This window comes from Podarcis vaucheri, assembly GCF_965113315.1.
Source record: "Podarcis vaucheri genome assembly, chromosome: 3".
In the NCBI taxonomy this organism is placed as follows: Eukaryota; Metazoa; Chordata; class Lepidosauria; order Squamata; family Lacertidae; genus Podarcis; species Podarcis vaucheri.
Window position 1 is genome coordinate 109449991 of NC_138761.1, and position 24922 is coordinate 109474912.

The 24922-nt window shown below is 42.3% G+C and overlaps 1 protein-coding gene across 7 annotated transcripts in view; it reads right to left on the reverse strand.

Annotated features, from left to right (window-relative positions):
• The window catches only part of MACROD2 (mono-ADP ribosylhydrolase 2), a 1043571-nt gene that overhangs the window by 98481 nt on the left and 920168 nt on the right, over positions 1–24922 (reverse strand). For all 7 annotated transcript variants that reach the window (XM_082215586.1, XM_082215585.1, XM_082215587.1 and 4 more), the window contains 2 exons: positions 7875–7937; positions 1510–1575 (listed from right to left, as the gene is read on the reverse strand). In XM_082215586.1, coding sequence (XP_082071712.1) covers positions 1510–1575; positions 7875–7937 — 129 coding nt within the window. The remainder of the gene's footprint in view (positions 1–1509; positions 1576–7874; positions 7938–24922) is intronic.

Below are 24922 nucleotides of genomic sequence, written 5' to 3' on the forward strand. Positions count from 1 at the left end.
TTCAGTGCAGGGGGAAACAAGGGTCTGGATGCAACTGAGCCAGAGAAGACATGTTTCCCTTTCACCCACCCTTCTAGAACATCAGGGCAGGACACAAGGAGTGACAGGAGATGGTGGAGAACCTCTCTGGACCTGAGCAAGCTGAAAAAGCCTACTTCAGTTTGAGAACTACTGCCAAGGTTGTGTTTGTTTGTAGCTTCAATGACAGAGGGTAGGTGCCACCTCCATGGTCAGAGATCACTCTCCAGTTTCCAACTTTAGTGGTTGTTCACATAAGCAAACGAAGAAAGAGAGTGGAATGAATTGTCTAATTTTCAGAAATTGCATATATAAACTGTGGGTGTGAGGAATGATGAAAACAAAAAACAGTGCAAGGTTAGTTTTTGTCACTCAGAACTGAGAGCATAATGAATATTGCTGCAGCTGAGGTTTTGGCTAGATCTCACATCAGATGTCAGTAGGAGGGGATATGCATGGAGAGTAATAAACAATAACAAACCCAAAAGTGCTTTTAAACGATATTTCAGAAAATCAAGGGCAAAAAGCTCCCACCGAACAAGCAAATGAACAACTTTTAAAACAAGCACCACCGTGTCTTTTAACATCAACAGATTAGTGGTTGGTAATCATTATGTTATCTAAGGAAATGAAAAGAAAACAGTCAAATTCTCTATTTAGTCTTTCTTGAATACTACACTTGTGGCCCTTCTTCATTACAAACAAGAGACTTCCTGCCTTGAATTATCCACAGCTACAATTTTATAAACCATGTTCCACAACCCTCCTTGCCGAGGAACCCAGAAGAATTAAAAGAAAGTGTAAGCAATTAATGGTGTGATACCATACAAGTGTCAGGAACAGTATGGCTCTCTGTCTCACTCCTTGCTGAAAACCAAACAACTCAACAGGATAAAACTCAGCTGGAAACATTTAAATTAGGTAGTCTCTCTTTCTTTGTTTTCTAAACTTGCTGTCACTTGCGTCCCCCATCCCGTGACTTTTAAATATTTAATCACAGAGTAAATGATCAGAGTGCCCAGCACAGTCTACAGAAAATAAATAGTAATTTCCCTCTCTCAGCTGTGTCTTCATTCTCCAACTCTGCATGTTGTGTTTATAGCCTTCTCCTTATCTTTTCTTTCGCTGCCATATCACCAGAGAGCTAACTGAAGCCCTCTATCATGCAACGACGAAGGCAGACATAAACCTTTGAACGTGAACATTCCTGCAGATTTCGGCACCAGAGTTTTTCTATGACCCTGACAATATTTTTATGGGAAATCTATAATGATTGTAGATGAAAATGCATGGCATCGATCCATACTGGCACAGCTATGATGCCAAGTGGTTCATTAAAAAGAATTTTCTAAAAGACATCCCAGAAGTGTTTATCTGACATCTGGCCTTTAAAGCTTGAACCTGGGTTTTCCTCGGTTTAACAGAAAATACTGCTTTATAAAATCCCCTTTGGGAATTTGGTATTTTTAAAGCCAGTTTTATTATCTGTACCTTTTTCCTTGCAAACGTTCTCTCCTCCATCTGTTGAGCTGTTTACAACGGTAGGTTTTGCCTCATCTGTTTTTCAAAGAGAGAAATTACACTTATTAGATTATAAATTGAGTTTAGTAATGATTGTAAACTGTTACACCTGCTCTCAAATGCATATGTGATTCATGTCATTAGCTAAGGCCTTTGTCCTTTTCTTCCATGGGACAGTAATATGGATACAAAGGAATGATGTGCAACTACTTCGCTTATTTGACTGATTCTTCCACAAAGTAAGAGCATTTTTACTCATTCTAATTCCTAGCACTCTTACATATTCTTAGCATGTTTTCATTCCCCATTTTGACACTTAGAAAGATGTTCATCTTGACATTTGCTGCTTCTTTTTTGACTCCAGTATCAAAATAAACAAATCCTAAAGCACACACTTCATAGAAAAGCCAACTTTCTGTACAATATTGTTACAAAGGTTGTGTGCAACCCCCAATCTGTGCTGAGAAGTAGCAAGATTCTGGGGGTTCCAGGAGCTCATCCAGGTTCGTGTTTCCATTGGGAATCAAGACGTGGTGGTGACTGTCGTTTCTTTAATAAATATGGTTTATTAACACATATTTACAACCTGGGTGCAGATGGAGGGAGGGACAAACAGTTCTTATAAAAATATGAATCCTATGCTCCATTAACATATACAATGCATTTTGAAGATTTGCAAAATGCTGTCAATTTAACTGATCAAAGAGTAGCCCACAGTTTTCCCGGCCATTCTTGTTTCATTCTAACATAGATATTTTCGATTATCTTTTCATTTAATTGGTGGGAAAGCAACTTGGGGGCCATTTTTAATTGAAAAATTACCCAAAGGGAAAGAGTTAAGAAGCTTCTCCTTCCATTTAGACTGCAGCATCTGTGGCTGCACCTTGTAAAATAAAAAAGAAAGAAAAGGGGGGGGGGACATGTGACTGACAGCTCAGGAATGAGCCCCGTTTTGTTCAATGGCCATTTGATGGACCTTTGGAGACTATTAATTTGGTATGTCTTTATTATTGGTTGGTTAACATGCAGGCCTGTCATTTCTTTCACTGGACTGTATTTGAATGTAATGGTTTTCGTTTCATATTATTGCCAGCTGATGAAGATTTATCATTGAAACAGTTCATTATCCTGGAAGAACTGTACCGTCTGCTGCTGTGCTCGGAGCACCCGATTGTGACGTTTGGAGCACCCATCAACTCACATTTGTAGGATATTGACTGTGGAAAGGCATTCTGCCTCCATTTCAGTGATCTTTGGCAGTGACTTACCACTCCTACCATTCCTGCTCATGGAACATTTATTTGATTCTTATCAGTTTCTGACTCCACGCACATATTATACATCTTCTGTTTATGAATTTTTAAACAATACAGTGGTACCTCGGGTTACAGACGCTTCAGGTTACAGACTCCGCTAACCCAGAAATAGTACCTCGGGTTAAGAAATTTGCTTCAGGATGAGAACAAAAATTGTGCTCCAGCGGCGCAGTGGCAGCAGGAGGCCCCATTAGCTAAAGTGGTGCTTCAGGTTAAGAACAGTTTCAGGTTAAGAATGGACCTTCGGAACGAATTAAGTACTTAACCCGAGGTACCACTGTATAGTGTTATAAAAATATTCTCAGTATATTATTAGCCAACGTGTTGCTTGTTGTCGTTCAGACCATTTTGTTCAATGGCAGTTATTCCTAGTGTGTATAGGATTGCAGCTTGATAGTGGCAAGCCTATGTCTGCAAGCTTTCTCAGGAGTAAGTCTCACTGCCCTAAATGGGATTTGAAAAGTGAGAATAGGTTTGCAGCCTGATGGTCAAATTTGTTCGGCTATAATGCTTCTTATTTTTAGATGGCCGTGCCCTCCACTCAGTTGCACACCAGTGCTTTGCACAACAGCTGAGGTCTTTGGACCTCACAGGATAAACTGCAGCCCGAGCTTACCGTGGGGTGGGCTGGGGAATGCAAGTTTAATAAACCACTGTAACACACTGCTAAGACAAGCGGCACATGCTTGCTTAAAGTGGAGTTGCCATAATTATCAGGACTGCAATCAGTGGCGGAGTTACCTGCATGGGCACCCAGAATGGCAGCCATGCCGTGCACCGTGTGTGTGTGTGTGTGTGTGTGTGTGTGTGTGTGTAGTGCAACTCATGCAACACGTTGTCAATTAATATACACAGAACAATAATTATACATACTTTCTCAACCTTCTGAGAAAAATACAAAACATTTTAAAAAGCCACAAAGACTTGCGAACTACCCAGCCTAAAATGAACTTATAATGTCTGGTTTCAATAGCTTTTTCAAATGCTTAACTCAGTCTTTTGGATAACTTCATGAAGATACCAACAAAAGGTAAGTTTGATGATATTCACAATACCAAGAGGTGCTAGTAGAATTGTAGATAGATGTCAATAAAGTTGTAGACAATGAAGTTGTAGACGACAGGGTGTCGGCGTTTTGCACCTGTTTCGCCCTGGCAGTCCAAGTAATCAAAAGGCCGCCGTTCGCCCCCGATGGGGCCCTTTAACTGGGGCTTGCAGGTAGCACACTCCCAAGATAGTTTTTCGGGCTTCTTCAGTGGTCTAATCTCAAAGTCTTGTTATGTATATTGATATTCAATCTTATAGAGAATACTCTTTCTTGGCTTAATCTTAAGAGACTGATTTGATGATGTGAACCGGGGGGGAGGGGGGCGCGATGCTCCACGCGATGCAGCCTTTTTGTCACTCCCCTCAGAGATGGCACCCAAGGTAAGCTGCCCCCTTCCTATGCCCCTGACCGTAATACCTCAAGGACCACCTCTCCCCATATGAACAGACCTGAGACCATCATCTGAGGCCCTTCTTTGTTGTGTGCCTCTTCCACAGGTCATTTCTGAAGCAGTTCCCTGTTTATGGGATGCTCTCCCCAGGGAGGTTCACCTTGTTGCCTTCATTCCATATCTTTAGGTGTTATGCAAAAATGTTCCTGTCTAACCAGGTTATACCTTTTAAATGTGCATAGGAGATGTTATCTGGGGTTTGTTTGGTTCTTATTATGATATGGATTTTGTGTTATAATGTTATGCTGTAATCTTCAGATGAAGATTATGCCCTGTGATCTTCAGATGAAGGGTGGTATATGAATTTAACAAATTAAAAAAGGGGGGAATCACTGTATAAAATTAAGTATGTTTTTGTTCACCAAATATGCTAGTAGAAATGATGGTGCAAAATGCCTGCAAATCATATGTACACAATGTCAGTTTGCATTTTTTGGTGCAGAGAGTATTGATCTGATGTGTAGAGATCTTTCCTGTTCCACTCAATTCAAGAGGGTTCTGGAAGCTTCTCTGTGTGAAAGAAGGAAGCAGAAGGTTCCTGATGTTTGGGTTATTGCTTCAGAGAAGCTGAGTACAGCTGGCTTAAACTGGTTCTCTTATCTCTTTCTGTCAAAGTCATGCTGACTATAATAATAAGGCCAGAAGGAGCCTGGGTTCTCTTTCTATCTCTCTTCCTTCTGGTGTGGTGTTCTGTACATAGATGCTTAGTGCTAAGGTCTGAGACTTATTATACGTTATTGTAAGTTTAAGTTAAGTCTGCTGCAACTGGATTTCTTACGGACAGTGCTAATCCTGAATGTATTGGATTTGTGACCATTATGCTCATTTGCCTTCAGTATCAGTAAAGTTCTGCTGGATGAAATACAATTGCCTCTGGTCTATTTTTGGGGGGAGGGGGGAATCCTGCAACGTGTTTAAGTTGTTACTCTGCTAACTATACACTGGACTCTGCTCTGGATCAATATTGATTAGAATCCATGACATACAGTGGTACAGATTGTACCAGTGTTGGGCAGACAAAGGAAAAACGGCAGACAAAAGCAGCCCAGTGTGTAAATATAAGTCTGTTGTTGTTTGTTGTTTAGTCGTTTAGTCGTGTCCGACTCTTCGTGACCCCATGGACCAGAGCATGCCAGGAACTCCTGTCTTCCACTGCCTCCCACAGTTTGGTCATACTCATGCTGGTAGCTTCGAGAACACTATCCAACCATCTCATCCTCTGTCATCCCCTTCTCCTTGTGCCCTCAATCTTTCTCAATATCAGGGTCTTTCCCATGGAGTCTTCTCTTCTCATGAGGTGGCCAAAGTATTGGAGCCTCAGCTTTACGATCTGTCCTTCCAGTGAGCACTCAGGGCTGATTTCCTTCAGAATGGAGAGGTTTGATCTTCTTGCAGTCCATGGGACTCTCAAGAGTCTCCTCCAGCACCATAATTCAAGCCCCTTCATGGATCACTGCCTTGCCGTAGCAAAGGGGCTTGAATAACTCAGAGAAGCTATGAACTATGCCGAGCTGGGCACCCAAGATGAACAGGTCATAGTGGAGAGTTTTGACCAAACGTGATCCACCTGGAGGAGGAACCGGCAAGCCACTCCAGTATCCCTGCCAAGAAAACTCCATGGACAAAGACAATGTAAGTCTACATTGTGTAAATGTAAGTCTACAGGTGATTAGATATCATTGATTGGAGAGAGGACTTGACAGCAGGAAATCGTATGTGCAAGACTTCAAGTGGCATGTCTCATGTCAGAAAACACATGCAGTGCTCATTCCCACATGAAAGAAAAGTTGAGCAAGACGCTCCAATGCACAGCACCTACTTTGTCCTTTATTTCAAGAGCTGGCAATAAGACAGTAGGGGAGAAAGAAGTTAGGTGTACCCAGATCATAACTCCAATCATTAAAGGCCTGGCCCTTATTCTCTAGACATTCTACCTGTGACATATAAAAAGCAATTCTTTTCAGGCCCATTTCTAACATTTAGATTTGATACAGCAAAATGAAAACCACATCTTGGCAGGATTTGAATGGAACTCTTGCCATTTTTTTAAAAAAAAAGAGATTTAAAATGAGTCCCAATGAAAACTGAGTGCATGACTGCACATGTGTAGATGCTCACTAAGCAGGCATAAAAAAACCAGCCTAAAGATGGGTTGATAGATAAAATCAGCTTAAATCAGAAAGCATCAAGAGAACATTGCAAGTGTGAATAAATAGTTGGATAATCAGAGTCAGCAGAATTCTATGGCAGAAGGGTGATAGAGTTTCATACACAGTGCTTCTCCTGCAGACCATAACAAGGGGCAGGAATGGAAGGGGATTTTGCTGTAACATAAATTCAACTCTTTAGAAACAGCCACAATGCCGTATACACAGACCAAATGACTCAGTAATGTAGGCTGGATAGCTTGGCTGCTTTGCTCTACTGCATTGAGTGATTGGACCTCTCCTGCTGTAGCTTCCAGGTATTAATAAAAGCTTTCAGAGCTGATAGAAAAAGTTTTCACTAAAAGATGGGTCGTGCTACCTGAATTAAATATGTGCAAGCAACAGAATATACCATTAGTGCTGGTTAGGTGGGCCAGACAAGATGAAGAGTATGCTATTTGAAGTACATGAAAAATAACCCAGTATATAATGCAGCAGGGGGATAAGGGCTTTCAAAGCAATTTTTACTTGTTACACGGTAGTTACTTTGATAGTTTCGTTGTGCTGAGGCCACTTTGGGCAGCTCCCACCCCACAAAAAACTAAAATAACAGGAAAGGAAAATAACCCGCTTTAAATGGAAGCATGGTGTTTTTTTTCTATAAAAAGTTCACTTTTTAATGTGTAATTCAGAAATTTTAAATATGGGGTGGTTTGAACTAAGATTTACTCAGAGTAGAGTAAAGTGACTGAAGAGGACTAAGCTATGTCCACTGATGTTGATGGGTCTACTCTGAGTGCAACCTTGTTGAATGACACCCACCGTTTATTCCTACTGCTTTTATGAGCTTTGAATGGTGCTTATTTTTCAAGGTTTGAATTTTTGTTCACCAAATCTTCCTGAAATGTCAGTAATCCAATTTGTAAAGCAGCACGCAGAAAAATTGTTACTTAGAAGCTAAATACACATGATAAATTGTAGGTTTACTAAAGGCAGAAAAGCTCCTTCATCTCCTTCTCCTTCAGTTTAATTTCTCCACATTCCTTTCCTTCTTTGAAGTATGAACCTTATAAGACACTGCTGTAAACATTTTCCATTTACAGGGTTTCTAGGATCTATTCCACCTTAAGAAGGGAATGTAATGTGCTGCCAGTTACTAACAGGAAAGACTGCATTCCTGGGCTGGAAGGAATACATTCATTCATAATGAATAGGGCTCTGGTCTCCAATGGGAGAACTGCACAAGCCCCGACTTAATCCGGTGAAAATGTACAAATGTTTTCAGTCAATAGCATTGACTAGGATTATTGTTCACCAAGGTGGGGAAACCCTGAGTGATAGAATGCTTTAACAGAGCACAGCACAACACAAACCTGCTTCTTGACTCTGACTCTCGATTTCATCCGTACTTTGCTTCGCCTCTGTGACGTTGTCACCTGCCAGAAACAACGACAAAAGTTATGAAATATAGTTTATTGGTTAATCAGACAACGTGGGAATAACTGCAGCCAATAAATCTGCTGATTTATGGCAGGATCTGTAACAAAAAAGGAGGATATTCAGAAGTGAAAAATGGCAAAAGTAAATAGTTAATAATATTCACTTCCCTAACAGTGTGGCGGATCGAAGAAGCTTGCAGCATTTGACAGCACTGCCTGTAGTACTATACTCATTTGTATGTGCTTTACTGGCCTCCATAAAGACTCCCAACCAGGAAGGATAATTTGCAGTTGTGTTTTCTTTCTATGCACCAATGGAAAGTACTTCCATACATGTTTGGGGAACACTGCCAATGTCATTCAGCTGTTGCCTTCCCCGACTTTCTCAGCCGCTTTGGCAGATACCCAAATCTTTAGGGGTCACAGGAGCCTTGCTACTGAAAGCATCCTTGCTTGAGTGGAAACCACCTTGCACTCTTTTGGACCCAAGCCACGCTCTCTGTTGCTCCTCCAATAAAAGTGTAGACCACTCTAGAAAATGTCTTAATATAGCTACATTTTGGAAAACACAGAAATCTCATTAAAATCAAGGCTACGTAGCAGGCAGAAATCCTGGGTAAAACTGTCAAAATGTTCACCTTGCATCTGAACCCTTCAAGATGCTCAACACGTTATAAAAAATGCATGACAAACGACTTGGAAGGCGGTGTGAGGCAGAAAGACAAAATGCAGCAATGTGGCTACGTTTCGCTGGCTGGATCACCCTCCCTGGCTTCAAGTGACATTCTTTCCCCTGCTTCTTGAATCCCAGAAGTAAAGACATAAGCATAAGAGGATGCTATGTGGAGAGCACCAAGTTCCTGAACCGTAGCCTGAATGAACCAGGTAACTGCTGTTTCCACTAGTCTGGAACCCCTGAGCTCAAATGGCCATAATAATAAGACAGCAGAGTAATTGCTTGAACAACGTTGCCAAACTGTGTGTGTGAGAGAGAGACAGAGAGTGCTGAATAGGAAGAGGTATAAAGGGAAATGCTAGAAATTTATCTAGAAAATGAACTGAGTGAAATTCATTTGCAGATGTACATCAGCTGATTTTGCAAAAGGCTTGGGAATGATCAAACATCAATCCTCCCTCTCGTGCTGCTATGATTGTATCTCCTGCTTTGCTTCATTTTCGGTATTGCAATTCATATACCCCATTCCTTTACTATGTCTGTGCCTTAACACCTGAAAGCCTACACAGTACAGAGAAGCATGATAACAGCTTTATGCCAGGGAGAAAGGAAAGAAGGAAGGAGGAAGGAGGAAGGAGGAAGGAAGGAAGGAAGGAAGGAGGGAAGGAACGGTAAATGTCCACAAAGGGAGCATTTTGCATTTAACAGAATTGTTTATTCAGCTAGTAGTCATTAAAAACAACCAGTTTTCTCGCTCTTTTAGCTTCTTTGCAGTCTGCACATTTAAAAAACCACCAGATGGAGCTAGTGTAGAGGACTTAATTTCCCCCCTCCCAACTACAGATCCTGCAGTTACATTCAGATCAGCACTGGGGAAAGATTCTCAACTGGTATAAATCAGTGCCCTGGCATTACATTCAGTAGAGTCATGCTGGGGACCCTTGGACCTTTAGCTGACTTATAACATCTCACACTGATTTCAGCTGACCTAAATGGATGGCAAGCTCTAGTAATTTCTTAGTACTTCAGTGGTTTTCAGCCTGTAAAAAAATAAAAAATAACATGTGGATGATCATCAGTCTTCAATAAGAGCTATATCTTTAGCACACCACAACTGATGATGTGTACAAAGGAAAGTGGCACAAAGTTAAAATAGAACAACACTAGGAAGTAAATATTTATTTTGCATTGTATTCAGTGTTACTTATTTCAGCAATGGGCTGTAGCCAATGTTAGTTCTACTCAGAGTAAATGCACAGGGTGGTCAGTGCAGGATTACTAAATAGGCAGATTAGGCACCAGCCTATTAGCCTTCTAGGGCCCCCACAACAATGGATCCAAATAATATTGATTTGATCTTGAAAGAAAATCACAATCAAGCTTTCTTAGTTCAATGCTAGGGTCTTCCCAAGATTTTGACTGCCTAGCAGCCTTTCTCAACCTGTAGGTCCCCAGATGTTATTGAACTACAACTCCCATCACCCCTAGCTAGCAAGGCCAGAGCTCAGGGATGATGGGAGTTGTAGTCCAACAACATCTGGGGACCCACAGGTTGAGAACTGCTGGCCTAGGGGCCTCCACAGGGTTTATTCCAGCACTGAGGGTGGTAACAAAACTAACACATCCCATCAGTGCAAAGGCTTTCATTTGTGCATTGAGCCTTTCCCCGCCTCTGTGTGTCCTCATCGAATCTGCTCTGGAGGATTGGAATAACCCCCAGAACAAATTTAAGGGTTATGGGGAGGAAAGGGTTCCATTCTGCAAGTAGAAATTGTTGTGCTGATGGGAGGCGTACTTAGAACTACATTGAATACAGCCTTCAGCAACCCATGAGCATGACTAAATTACGCTAAGTAGGACTAAACTTGGATACAACCTAATACCTTTTGTTGTGCCTTAATGGCATATTTCAGAAGCCATGCTATATGATGGAATTTTTTTTGGCCAATATTGCTAAATTCAAGCATTTTAAATATAGTTTTAGGATTGTTCTGTTCGTTTATTCATTTAACATCCTGCACCTTAATCATGCAAGTTTATTCATGGTGCTTTGCAGTTTTACAGCACATGGATTAGATTCATATGCATACTTCTTTTGAATAGCGTTAAGTTCCTACCAATAAAGACAGAAGAAGAAAAATCGTGAGTGACCCACAGACTGATCTTCCTGTAAATAAATCAAACATTGATATGGGTGGAGAACCTGCAACCTGGTGCCTTCATTGCATATCTTTAGGTACCAGGCAAAAACATCATCTTTGCCCGGGCCTTTGACTAATTAAACAGTTTATGGTGTTTTAAACTGTGTGTGTGGCCGTTATTGTTTTGTTTGTTACTATGTTGTGTTTTTATATTGTAAATCACCCTGTGAACCTTGGATGGAGAGCAGTATAGAAATTTAATTAAAAAATTAAAACCTCAACAAAATGGTTGCAGGGCGGGTTACAAAAAATATCAAAATTAAATACCACTTAAGATTAAAATCATAAACTGTTATGTATTGAGTTGAATAGTATATTTCTTAAACGTAAACCACAAAAGCAGCCAATATCAAAGTAACAAAATAGCAGCACAGAGCAATTTTGTGTTGTGCTACTTAAATTTTTCTCTAGTATCTTCCATCGAGTTTGCAATAAATCACCCGTTGCTAGTGAAGCACAAAAGCATTTCAGCTTATTCCTACTATTGCGACATAGTTTCTTTGGCCAGAAGATTGGCTGTCACATCGAAATACATTTACTGATAATAATGTATATTTTGCTCTTGTCCTAAACATATTCAGAGCAGTGGCACTTTCAGGTTATTCATTGTGGTCTGGATACCACATTGTGTGATCTACTTATGGCAGATGAGCACTGTTCTCGGGGGTTGCTCATAAATAGTTTTAAAAAGTGTTCAATCAGTGCTATGACACCCACACTTAACTGGCCATGTGGCATGCAATTAGTAACAATGTGTAACAAATTACACCTTCTGGGTAATTCCAAGCGCAGCACGTTATGTTAAAGAGGGTAAATGTCACACTAGAGTAACTAAGCCAGAAGTGGTGACCACAACCCTGCATGTTTTTCTATAGGAATTTCAGTCCTGATTGACACAATTGTTTTAGATTCCCTCAGTGTACAATGCAGACTTCCTCCATGCCTACCCCGGTCAGTTCAAGCTGAATATGCTCATGTTGACCAAGCCTTTGGAGAATGATTCAGTATGTACTCATTCAGGCTGCCACCGTGTCATTTATTCAGCCTACTTTTCAAAGATATTCCAGGACATGATGTCCTACGCCAGGGCCGTACACAAGGCTGGTTTCAATGTAAGTAGAAAATAGAGACAGATGTACATCTCTGCAATGTTCAAAAGTTCAGATCAGAGTCTCCGGCACATGAATGACAGTGAAGCCTCCCAAAGCATTGCCAGACACACACATGTGACCTTTTGCAGACTGCAATATCCCCTTTCTTGCTGCGGGGGCTACAGAGGTGACATGGAAAAAGTAATGTGGAAGCATGCGTCAAACTATTCCAGTAACATTTGCAACAGGCAAATTTATCTGTCGGATGACTTGGTTCAATTATACCAGAGCTGCATAACGTATGTCATAAAAATGATACCCAAAGCATATGGATGGAGGCAATTTATTGGCAATGTCTAGTCAAAGGGGGCAGAGCTTCTTGCATAGAGAGGCAAAGGAGATATATATATATAAGGTGGTAAAGAACTGTTATAGGAAAATAGTACACAGACATCTAAAGAAGCCCCCCTTTTTAAACCTTCACAAATATTTAAAAGAAAAAAACATGTTTGCAAACGACAGTCTTTCACTGAACATCTTTTATTGATGAAGAACCTTTTCCTAATTATGTCTCTCTACCGACACTAGAATCAAAGCAAATGGAAAGGTTTTAAATAGTGCATGTCTCAAGCAAAGAGGCAAAAACATGTGTCTGTTCCCTAGCTTTATTTCTCTCGCTCTCTCATTCACTCTGTAGTAGCAATGGAAAATCCAAACTTATTGTCTGGCGTCTGTCCTGATGACACCATTAGTAATAAAAATATCTGTTCCTTTGCCTCAACTTGACAATATCTTCTGTTGCCTTCTGTCTGCTACAGCAGAAGCTGGAAATTATATAATTTTTACTTAGGTGACAACTGCTTCACAATATCTCCTCCTCTCCCTTAAACAATAATTGATTTGTAGTAATCTGTCACTCCTTCCAAATATGATAGCAAATGCGGAGCATGACACCGTGCATCATTTCAGACAAGGAAATTTAAATGGTTCCAAGTTATATCTAATGCCAAACAGAAACATCTGTCTGCCTTTCTGAGGAGAAAGAAACAATTTTAAAACAGGCGAATGTGAGTTACGGTAGCACAGCACAGACAAAATAAGCCCATCACTCACTGAATACAGATTTCTGGCTGTGGGCCTTCTTTTCCCGTTGCCAAAACGGCCACTGAATACAATTATTATCCCCCCACCCCCTTCCTCAATTTCTTTTATGACACCAAAGGAATTTAAGGGTTGATATGCACATCTATAGCTATAAGAAGTAGGCAACCCAGTGTTTAATAAGCAGCTGTTTCATTCGCAATGAAGACAAGAGGCTTATCCACTAAAAATAGAAAATACAGAAACTTGCTAAAGCCTGCATTCTTTTCCACCACTTTTAAGGAGTGGCGCTCAGTATGCAAAGAGGCAAGGCTAAATGCATACGCTGCGGTAGCAGCCCCCAAATGAAACAGCTGATGCAATAATAAGCCAGGAGGTCAGATGGGAGAGGATGAAACAAGAATTTTGTAGAAAGCAGAAAGTAATCTCAGAGCTATAACAGGAGAGAGGGTTTCAGCATTTTCCACTTTCATTGTAACAGCTCTCCAGAGAATGCATTGTCACACCACTTACTGATCCCATCACGAACATAGAAAGCCGAAGGAACTTAGCAACCTGCTGCCTGGCCATTTGATTTTCCCTTCGCTGCACAGCTTTTAAGAAATGCTAAGATGCTTTCTTCCTATTTTGGCAGTCAGAAGTTATGCCCTACTGTGCAAGTGGTCTATATAAAGGAAACGTAACACCTCAACTGCAAGCTTTTCCCTGGGGGCATTCAGCTCTTGGTAGGAATACTGCTTCCCCAGAATCAACGTCTCTTCTGCTGTGCCCAGGAGATGATATGAGACGCAACCATGTCACCCATTGCTCAAAGTGCAACAGGAGCAGTTATGGATGGCCCATCCTACATGCTTCCCAGGGTTCATATGTAACCTAGGTGGTGAGGGATGGAGTATCACAGAAGCATCAGTCCCATCACTAGACCACTAGTTGACTGGCTCCTAAGAAGATCCACAGGCTGCCAGTGAGATTTGAGGGGTCTGATGTCAGTGAGTTTCTCAAGCCACCACTGATTGTGTTAGTCATTCAGACATGATGTTTCCCTGGAATAGGTAAGGGCCATGGAATAATATCATGCCTGGGAACGGGGGGGGGGGGAGGGACAGTATTACTTGTGGGGCTCTAAGATTATTGATTGATTGATTGATTGATTGAAGTTATATACCACCCTATACCTGGAGGTCTCAGGGCGGTTCACAGAAAAGGTCAACATAAAAACCACAAGATTTACAATCAAAATAAAAACAAAAACCCAATAACACCTCCCTCCCACCCCCAAAGAGCCACATTTTAAAAGGGCATAGGATGTCAATCAGATCAACCAAAGGCCTGGTTAAAAAGGAACATTTTTGCCTGGCGCCTAAAGGTGTACAATGAAGGCGCCAGGCGGACTTCCCTGGGGAGAGCATCCCACAGATGGGGAGCCACTGCAAAAAAGGCCCCGTTCTTGTGTTGCCACCTTCTGGACCTCTCGAGGAGGAGGCACACGAAGGAGGGCCTCAGAAGATGATCTCAGGGTCTAGGTAGGTTCATATGGAAAGAGGCAGTCCTTGTGGTATTGCAGTCCTGAGCCGTTTAAGGCTTTATAGGCTTTATAGATTACCTATACTGCAAGTAGATAAATAGGCACCACTCCGGCGGGAAGGTAAACGGCGTTTCCGTGCGCTGCTCCTGAACATTCATGTTGAGCTGACACAAGTCAACATTTGACAACAGTTTTGTCTCAGGCAACACACAACACCTTTTCCAGAAATATTCTGAAAATCTAAGCAGCACAACTGTGTGGTGCTTTCTGTGTTAAATACATGCATTGTGATTAATCACAAACAGCTGGTAGAAAACAGAGCTGGAGTTCAGACTATTCCAGTTACAGAAGACGTCCAAAATTTAAACAACTTTCTCTCTCCTTGCCCCCTTCCCTTGTCCTCAAAGCCAAGCCCCAACAAATATCTTAAAATTAATCATCAGGACAATTGCCTGATGTACAGAATCTTCCACACATTTTCATATTTAGAAATAAATAATAATTTGGGTCAGTTTTAATTACAGCTTGGTCTGTAACCTGATGGTAGGGAGAGGGGGCCAAGGCAGTGAATGGGGGAGAGAGCGGGAAGGAAGCATATTCAACTGAGGTGTAGAATAATTAGTAATTGTTAAAGAGTTTTCTGAGCCCAATATTGTGCTCACAGTCCTAACAGCTTATTTCAACATTGAGGCAGAATTTAGCACAAGGTTATCAATTTGTCAGGATGCTCTTTGCACTTGCTTGCAACATCCAGTAGCTTAGCAAAAAGAGGGGGGAAACCCACAGATCTCTTTCCCTCAGCAACTGCTGTGTAATAATCAAGGGAAAAACTAGAAAGAAAACATGAGCCACCAAGGTTTATTCTCAAAGGTTTCAGAAAGTAAAGAGGCCTGAGAAGACAAAGGCACTGAGCAGGCATTCAGAACCTGAACTTGAGTTCATGGGATGCTTTGCTGTTTTGTCTCTACGGGGTTCAATACCTCTCGCCCCTCTTGAACCAAGCATTATGGGAGAAGGTATACACCGTTCTCAGGAAACAAGATTCCTGTTGTTTTGTTCCTACTTTGTCAAGTGGCAGGAAACTCAGAGCAGTCCTCTTTCCCAGGAGAAAGCAGCAGAATCTTGTGACGTCTTTGTTCAAATACAGGTATTTATAAATTGTGAAGGAATTGTTAGGAAACAAGCATGATCAACTACGGCGGTTCTCTTACCAATGCAGAATCAATACAAACTCTCTGGACTCAAACTAAGAACACACACCTGCAGAGCCTCTGCTTCAGCTGCAATTTCCTACTAGACGCTCACCTAAAGCTCCTGTGTTTGATTTCCAGGAAACCTTGGACATGCGATGTGCCTGGCTAGCCAAAACAACTTTGGAGGTCTCCTTGCTTCGCTGCTGCAGCAGCAGCCACTTCATTAAATTCCCATTAATCAAGGGGCCTTGTCTGAACAACCTCAGGGCTCTTAAAGGAAGGCGGAGGCATAAGCGCTGTTCACTTACTTGACCATAAAAACAGTGAGATAATGAAGATTATTTTCAGTATAATGGCCTTGAGAAAAAATGGGGCCAACATTTCAAGCCATTCACAGTGCAATCCTATGCATATTTACTCAGAGGTAAGTCCCACTGTGCTTAAATGGGCTCGCATCCTAGTAAATGTGTTCAAGGTTACAGCTTCAGATGCTGCAACTTAGGATTTCCCATCTCTTCATTCAGTAGTCATGAAAATGCACAGATCTAGTGAATGGGTAGGTATACTGACAAAGGGTTGGATTCAGAATTGCCATGAGCTCGCTGAAACTTCCTGTTGGAGGATGGGGAAAGGCAGGGGGGCTGAGCTGTCTTTGGCCCCACCAGTATATGTTGGCAGAGGCCTGGGTTCCCTTATTCTTGAGGGGGCAGAGGAAGCTAAGCACAGAGCCGAGAATGGCGCAGCTTCAGTGCTCAGCTCCTCCTCAGCACAAGAGAGGAGGAGCCGCCAACCATTGAAGCCACAGCGTGCTGGTCTCTGCACACAGCCTCCTTCCAACAATGCGACGTTGCGCGTGCAATGAGTGCATGGCATCAGACACACGCAACGCGCGACATGCCCATGATGAGCACCAGGATCCCTCGATCTTGGGTGCAAGTCGGTGCCCCTAAGGGAAGGCATTTTTCACCCATTGCTCCTTTGCCTTGCAGCCCACTGTGACACCTGAAAAGCTCTAGAGCAGCGGTTCTCAACCTGTGGGTCCCCAGATGTTGTTGGACTACAACTCCCATCATCCCCGACCACTGGTCATGCTGGCTAGGAATGATGGGAGTTGTAGTCCAACAACATCTGGGGACCCACAGGTTGAGAACCGCTGCTATAGAGGGTCCAAGGACCCCCCGGAACAGTGTGGGAAGTTGCCAGGGGAGGGGCTGCAGCGGGGAGGGTAAACAAAAATCACCTCCCTCGATCCTCCAGCAGGAGCCTCTGATGGATCTCAGTCCCTTGGAGAAACAGGATGAGCCCTTTCATTTGCGGAAGAGACATCCAAGCTTGTGCTTAAAAAGCATCCCTTGCATCTTCCCACGTGGCAATAAGATTTTTTTACCAGAGGTAGATACCAGCAAATAAGGGCTGTCCCTGGTGACCAGCTGAGGTAGCTGGAGCACATGCAGCATGACATTCTCATCCGAATATTAAAAATGGCGAACAACCTTGCTCTGTCAAAAAAAGAAACACGCACCACAAGGAAATAAAAAAGGAACAAAACACTTCCTCTTAAATGCTTTGATGCCTTTCTTCAGTATCACTGCTTTCTGCATTGATTAAGTCATTGTTCACACTGAGGTTGTGGAATCTATTTTTGTAATTAACACAGCGGATTGCTGTTATTTTATATGGGTTGCTAGTCAATGGAGCACAGTTCTTTTTATGTGCCACAAATTAATAAAAGCCTGTTGTTTGCATACAGCCCTGTGCAGTGCAATGTAGTGGGTTGGAAAACTGTTAAAAGGAAATAGAGAAGGTCACTAAAAGGTAAGGTCAATATTAGATGCCTTCTAGAAAACATCACCATTGGCGCCACCACTACTACTAGTAATAATAATAATAATAAGGGGAGGAGAAGAACAAAAGGAGAGACCTGGCAGTGTGGTATTCCAAATGCACACAATGCTATTTAAAGCAATAGCTGTGTTAAAATTTCATAAAGGCTATCATCACTGCTTCCTCTCTGCACCACGCAGTCACGGGGGTTTATTGGTTATTCAGATAATGGATAGAAATGTGAAATGAGTTCCTTGACAGATGAGTACCCTGGAGGTACTCCAGGTTGTCACTGTATATAATTTTCCTCTGACAACATTACATTAGTCACTTTAGTGACTTGGAACTTTGCACCTTATTTTATCTCAATGGAAAAGAAGAAAAGGGAAACAGAATTAAAACCATTTCTAGAAAAACCAGAAGGCCTGGCTCCCTCACTTATTACTAAAAAAAAAAAAAGATAGATGTCTCATGTGTACATAGGTCTTGCGCATGTATAAACGCAAGAGAGTCCTTTCTGCATCAACTTCTGTCCTGGCGGTGCATATTTTTACCAGTGGGTTCGTTTTGCAATGTAATGTGCATTGTGATGTTGTGGGCTCCAATTTCACGAAACAGTGCTACTGACTAAAATAAAATAAAGCCCAAACAGAACAGAATTTGTCCAGTTAGATATAGGATCTGAAGAGCCAATGTGGCTTGATGTTCAGACCTTTGGGCTATGACCTAGGAGAGCAGGGCTTCTATGAAGCTCACTGGGTAACTGTCAGATGCTGTTGTGGTTGCTCGAGAGTAGCCAGGCAGGACTCTGACTTGTCTTTTACAGGCTTTATTTTGTTGCAAACTATTTACAGGGACGCGAGTGGTGCTGTGGATTAAATCACAGAGCCCAGCACTTGCCGATCAGAAGGTCGGCAGTTTGAATCCCCATGACGGGGTGAGCTCCCGTTGTTCGGTCCCTGCTCCTGCCAACCTAGCAGTTCGAAAGCACGTCAAAGTGCAAGTAGATAAATAGGTACCGCTCTGGCGGGAAGGTAAACGGTGTTTCCGTGTGGTGCTCTGGTTCACCAGAAGCGGCTTAGTCATGCTGGCCACATGACCCGGAAGCTGTACCCCAGCTCCCTTGGCCAATAAAGCGAGATGAGTGCCGCAACCCCAGAGTTGGTCATGATTGGACCTAAAGGTCAGGGGTCCCTTTACCTTTATTTACAGTGAAGAGCGTCATAAGTTCATGTCTGGCTCAATCGCTAGCAGAATCCGATTGGCAGAAATGACTGGCAGAATCGGAGACCAGGGAGAAGAGTCGGTGAAAGAAGACTGGAAGAAATTCAAAGACTACTTACAGAAACATTGTAAAATTAATGAATGTTAGAAGGATGTTGGATAGAAACTAAGCAGTTTCCAGCTGTAATGCTTTAAGAGATATGAAAAAAAGAGGTTTTACAAATGGGTAAAAGTTTAATGGTAAGGATTTGCTGAACTAACAAATCGAATTGGAATACAAAGAAGGGAGGTATGAGGAGGTCCGAGGAAATAAGTGTATGGAAGTTATGTTATTGAAAATTAATGTGTGTTTTTAACTGTTTTTTATTTTGTATGTTTATTTTTCTTTTTTCTTGTTATATCTTAAAAACTTTTAATAAATATCTTTTTTTTTAAAAAAAAAAAACCAATCGCTAGCAGAATCTGGGAGTGGTCTGCTTTTGTACCTCCCCCAACATAAAAGTTTCGTCACCACCAGCCTTTTCCGCTCCGCCCTGCGCCTCAAGCTACTGCGCATGATGGGCGGTGGCAGGGGTGTGCTTCCCTCCTCTCCGGCTTGCTCAGGTGCGGTGTTAAGGCTCTTTCTAGCATCCTCTGGTCCTTGCACCTCTTCTCCACTGGAGGTGGGGGCTTTCCTCCTCGCCAGAAGAGGAACTGCTTCCAAGATTTTCGGAGGCTCCCTGTAACACAGTTGCCCCGCTATCTCTCACCTCTGTGAGTCGATGGCAGTTCCCTGACCTTTGGTAAAGTCACTGTCTCTCAGCCTAACCTACTTCACAGGGTTGTTGTGAGGCTAAAATGGGGAGGGGAGACCATGTATAGAGCTTTGAGCTCCTTAGAGGAAAAGGTGCTATTTAAGTGTCATAAATACACCCACGTATTAGATAGACAGAGATGGCCTTGCCCTACCTGAAAAGCTACTTCTGAGAGTTGGGCGATCCTCTGGCATAATATGGGATGCAGCAGAAGTTGGGTAAATCATTACCCCCCTCTCCTCTCTCTCTCACACACTGTATAAATGCAGACGTGCATTCCACTTGCATTTGGAACTTTTTGGATCCCGGCCATAGTGATTTTAAATATATGTATACAGAAAGAAACTATTTGGTAGCCCAGGTATTTATAATGTGTCAAGACAAATGGAAACTGTCAAACCTAAAATGCAGTAACAAGGTCTCAAGCAGACTAGAAAGGCTGAATTCCTTTAAGTATATTTTTGCATTAAAGAGTGAATGTTTCATGGCGATATTTGCTGCCTTGCTACTCCCCAAAGGACTTTTTCTGCAGTACTTTATCTTCATTTAAATTGTCCTTTTCAAGAGATCTATAAAATTCCCTTTATTGAAGAGAAATGATTTGACTGAATGCTAAGAATGCTACTCTTTAAAACCTTTCTTTTTTCTATTTTTTTAAAAAGATAGTCCAGGATTTTTAGAGTTTAACAACCACTGCATGTTTTGTGTTGGTATATATTTCTGCAACATAGCAAATGGGGCGCAGGTTTATAGTGGAAAATTAAATGGCTGTCCCTGAGGATATCACAGACGAAGTTACAATCAACACTGTTCATTTCAGGGGTCTCTGGTTTCAGATAAGTATCTTTGGTCTGTATCAAAGCATAGATCTAATTCTATGGGCATCTGGTATAGAACAGGAAGAGACCTTCCATCAGGATGATAGTTAAGAATCTTCACACATGTAAGTAACTTCTGAACTATTTCCTACATTAGTAAGTAGGAAGGCATACAAAAATTGAGCCAAAATGGCTTTTTTCTATCCCTTCTGAACAGCCACTGTAAATGAGTGATTAATTTCTCAGGCAGGCTGTTTCACCAACAACAGTGAGTGAGTGGAAATGCCCAAAGGAGAACAAATTAAGGGATTTGTAGACAAATATTTAAAAAGCATTCAAATTAATATTCCACTTAGCTAGTGCCCCTCTCCAGCTTCAGCACCAGTAGCACAATATCCAGCAACTATTTAATTGGGTGTGGGGATGAGGGAGGGAGACAAATTGTCTGTTCTTGAGGGAATGAATGTGAAGCTTAAAAAAAAAAAAAGACCAAGAAAAGAAGAGTTACGTTTCAGATTGCAAAATACTTAAAATAAGAATTAAAGGCTGGTGTTTCTGATTGTTGAATTGCAGCACAAGACAGAGTAGCTTCCCTGTTCTTAGCAACTTCTTGCATATGTGGTTAAAGGAATAATCCATAGGCAACCTCTTGCTCTAGTGCAGTAGAGCACTGGACTAGGACCAAGGTTCAAATCCCTATTCAGTCATAACGTGGCCTTGAGCCACTCAGTCTCTCAGCCTAACCCACCTCTCAGAGTTGTTGCAAGGATAAAATGGAGAAGAAGAGAACTAGGTACACCATCTTGAGCTCCTTGGAGCAAGGGTGATGTCAGGGAACTGACCTCGGAGCTAGAGGCAGAGGGAAGGCTCTCAAATGATGCTGGAGAAGGGCCCAGCAGGGAGAGAGGCAGCTCCCCAGATGGGGAAGCAAATCAGCGCAACACCAGGGATATAGAGGGGCTGATGGGGGAATCGGCGAGAGGGCTCCAAGACTCTTCACCGGACACCAGCGGGGAGAGCACGGGTCCTCCGCTACCCACGCCCACCCTGCGCAGAAGACTTCCGCGCAGAGAGAGTAGGAGGAGACTGAGTGTCAAACAACTTTTATGTTGGAAAAGATTTAAGAAACGCCCACTGACAGATTCTGCTAGCGACTGAGGCAGCCACGAAGTGAAGGGCTGCCCAGACTGAAAGGTTTAGTAAGGCAACAAAGCCTGGAGAGGCGGCAACTTACGCACGAGCAACCCATACACATTACAAGTGAGGTACAAACATAATCATACATGTATAACCCCATTGCTCCAGTATCACAGTGCCAAAGCACTTAAGTCTCAAAAGAACAAACAATCACAGTCTTTAGAAAGGATAGAAAATGACACAGGTCTAAGGGAAAGAAGCTGTGTTGCTATTCAACTAATGACATTTCTGAAAGAGCGTATCCACCCCCATCGTTCTACCCGGACACTGAGGTCCAGCGCCGAGGGCCTTCTGGTGGTTCCCTCACTGCAAGAAGCCAAGTTACAAGGAACCAGGCAGAAGGCCTTCTCAGTAGTGGGGCCCACCCTGTGGAACGCCCTCCCATCAGATGTCGAAGAGAACAGCAATTACAAGACTTTTAGAAGACATCTGAAGGCAACCCTGTTTAGGGAAGCTTTTAATGTTTGATGCATTACTGTATTTTAATATTTTGTTGGAAGCCACCCAGAGTGGCTGGGGAAGCCCAGCCAGATGGGCGGGGTATAAATAATAAATTATTATTATTATCATCATCGTCATAGTCGTGACAGTCATGATCATGCAGCAGGCATCCTGTGACATTAACACCACAAACATTTCACCAGCAGTAATCCACTACACCTGGCTTTCAAGGTTTTCGTTGAATATTGCTCAGAAGAAATATCAACTGAAAAGACCTGATGGCCCTTGATTCAACAGGAGCAGAATCCCTTAAGCAAATGGTCAAATGTGTTGCTGACTCAGTTCAGGACTGCTTTCCTGACTGAGGGCTACTAAGCATTACAGTGTAACAGCTAGAAACCTAATGTTTTTAAAACCGCCACTTGGGAGCCTGTGGTAAGCCCCTTCTTCTGGCTGTGTACGTGGAACTGACCCTGCAGTTTGTGAAGCAGCCTTTGGGGATACTTCTAAAATGTTTAAATGGGAACTGAAGTGTGGCAGTAAAATGACCAACAGTCCAGATCTCACCAAGATATTTTCCCACAGAGCAGGGATGAGCCGTCCCATTTTGCCGCCTGAGGTGAAGTCCCCTCAGCTGAAGTCCTGCTTGCTGGCGCTGTACAACCCTAACAATGGCAGGGGCAAGCAGGGTTCGTGAGCAGATAGCTCCCCATGGGATTCTGCCACCTGAGGCGGCAGCTTCCCTCTGCCTCATGGGTGGGCCGCCCTGCCAGAGATATTTATAAGGGGAGAAAGAACCCCGGAGAAAGAAAGCTAGAAGCATCAATCTCTAAATACACATCTATAAAGAAGATTGGAAAATAATTGTCCATTGACTTGTCAAGGCTGTGTGAACTCCTCAGTGCCTTTGCACTCCATGCGGAAGGTGAGAGTACACATCTGCCAGGAAACTTACGACTTTCAGTTCCTCAACAGTATTTCATACATTTCACGTTGAACCTAAAAGCTAAAAGGCAAAGGGGTCAATCCACGATTCACCGTGTTAAAGATGATTTGCCGACCCTTGCTTCCAGGGATGATTGGGTCATCCGTCAAACACTTTTATATGCTAGCAAGGTATTGCACAAACAGTGAATCTATCTAATCCTAAGATTTGCAGCTAAAGCATATAAGTGCTTTGGATGAAGTGTCTCAAATGTAGCACCTGCGCAATGTCATTAAAGCACAGGCGCCACATCAGAGCTAGGGCAAAGCATTGCAGTACACATACTACTGCAAATGTGGTGAACTTAGGAGTTCCAAAGAGTCACCCTTTCACCCTCTTCCTGTTAATTAATTTAGATTTTTAGGTTGCTTCATCCCAAGGCTTTGCAGTACTAACATTGATTTAACATTTCACTCACGCCTTTTCAAGCAATCGCAAACCTTGGTAGTTCATTAATGTGGGGAAATGATATCAGTCCTGTTTCATACACTACAAGAGAGTGGGAAGTGGAGCATTAATCATCACCATATCATTATTTTATCAAAAAAATAATAGTATGGAGTGCCAACTGTAGATATTTAGTGGTTGCTAAAAGGTTAATACAGAAATCCCTGGTGTTTATTTAAAGGAACAATGTCAAGTAACAGAGGCTCACAGGATAAAATGTATATGGGTATCTGTGTCGTTTTATTACTGACTATTCTTACTCAAGAAAAAGAATAGCATGCATCGTAAATACACAAATGAAGCTATTCTTCTGCACAACTACAAATCATAGAATATGCTGCACTGAGTTTGCTTACATGTTGTGTTATGCATAGAAGCAGCAATATAAGATTATAATATTTAAATATTAGTCTCTTTTTAGCTGATGTTTAACTGGAAGTTAAATTCTGTTCTTAGATGAATAGCTTTGCGGTTCAGAAAAGCCCATGTAGATGCTTAAGAGAGTCCTAAATAGGACTGATTTTGAAAGTGCTTCTCTCACCACAGCATACCCTCCAACATTTCTCCGATGAAAATAGGGACTTCCAATTCCATAATGATAATTTTACTATTTATACCCCACACATCTTACTGGGTTGCCCCAGCCGCTCTGGACAGCTTTTAACATATAAAAACATAATAAAACATTAAATATTTTTTAAAAAAGCTTCCCTATACAGGATTGCCTTCAGACAGCTCAGGGGTTGGATAACTCCATACCCTCCAACTTTTCTCCAATGAAAATAGAGACATCCTAACCCTACCCTCCAACATTTCTCCAATAAAAAAATAGGGGAAAGTGGGACATTCCGGGATCAACTCAGAAACCTGGACGGCTTTTCTAAATCAGGGACGTCCCTGGAAAATAGGGACACTTTAAGGGTCTGCCACTGTATCACTGGGCTGATGCAACTCTGACTCCTTGCTAACTACAATGAACAAATCAGGAGTCAGCTTCAGGAGTATGTGCCCCATTCAGTACCAATCCTTTAGTACGCTGAAGGAAACTATGGCAACAATTAGCCCTTTTTATCAGTGGACTAATTTTGAATTATGGTGCTGGAGGAGACTCTTGAGAGTCCCATGGACTGCAAGAAGAACAAACCTATCCATTCTTAAGGAAATCAGCCCTGAGTGCTCACTGGAAGGACAGATCCTGAAGCTGAGGCTCCAATACTTTGGCCACCTCATGAGAAGAGAAGACTCCCTGGAAAAGACCCTGATGTTGGGAAAGATGGAGGGCACAAGGAGAAGGGGACGACAGAGGACGAGATGGACAGTGTTCTCGAAGCTACCAGCATGAGTTTGACCAAACTGCGGGAGGCAGTGGAAGACAGGAGTGCCTGGTGTGCTCTTGTCCATGGGGTCACGAAGAGTCGGACACGACTAAACGACTAAACAACAACAACAACATCAGTGGACTGGT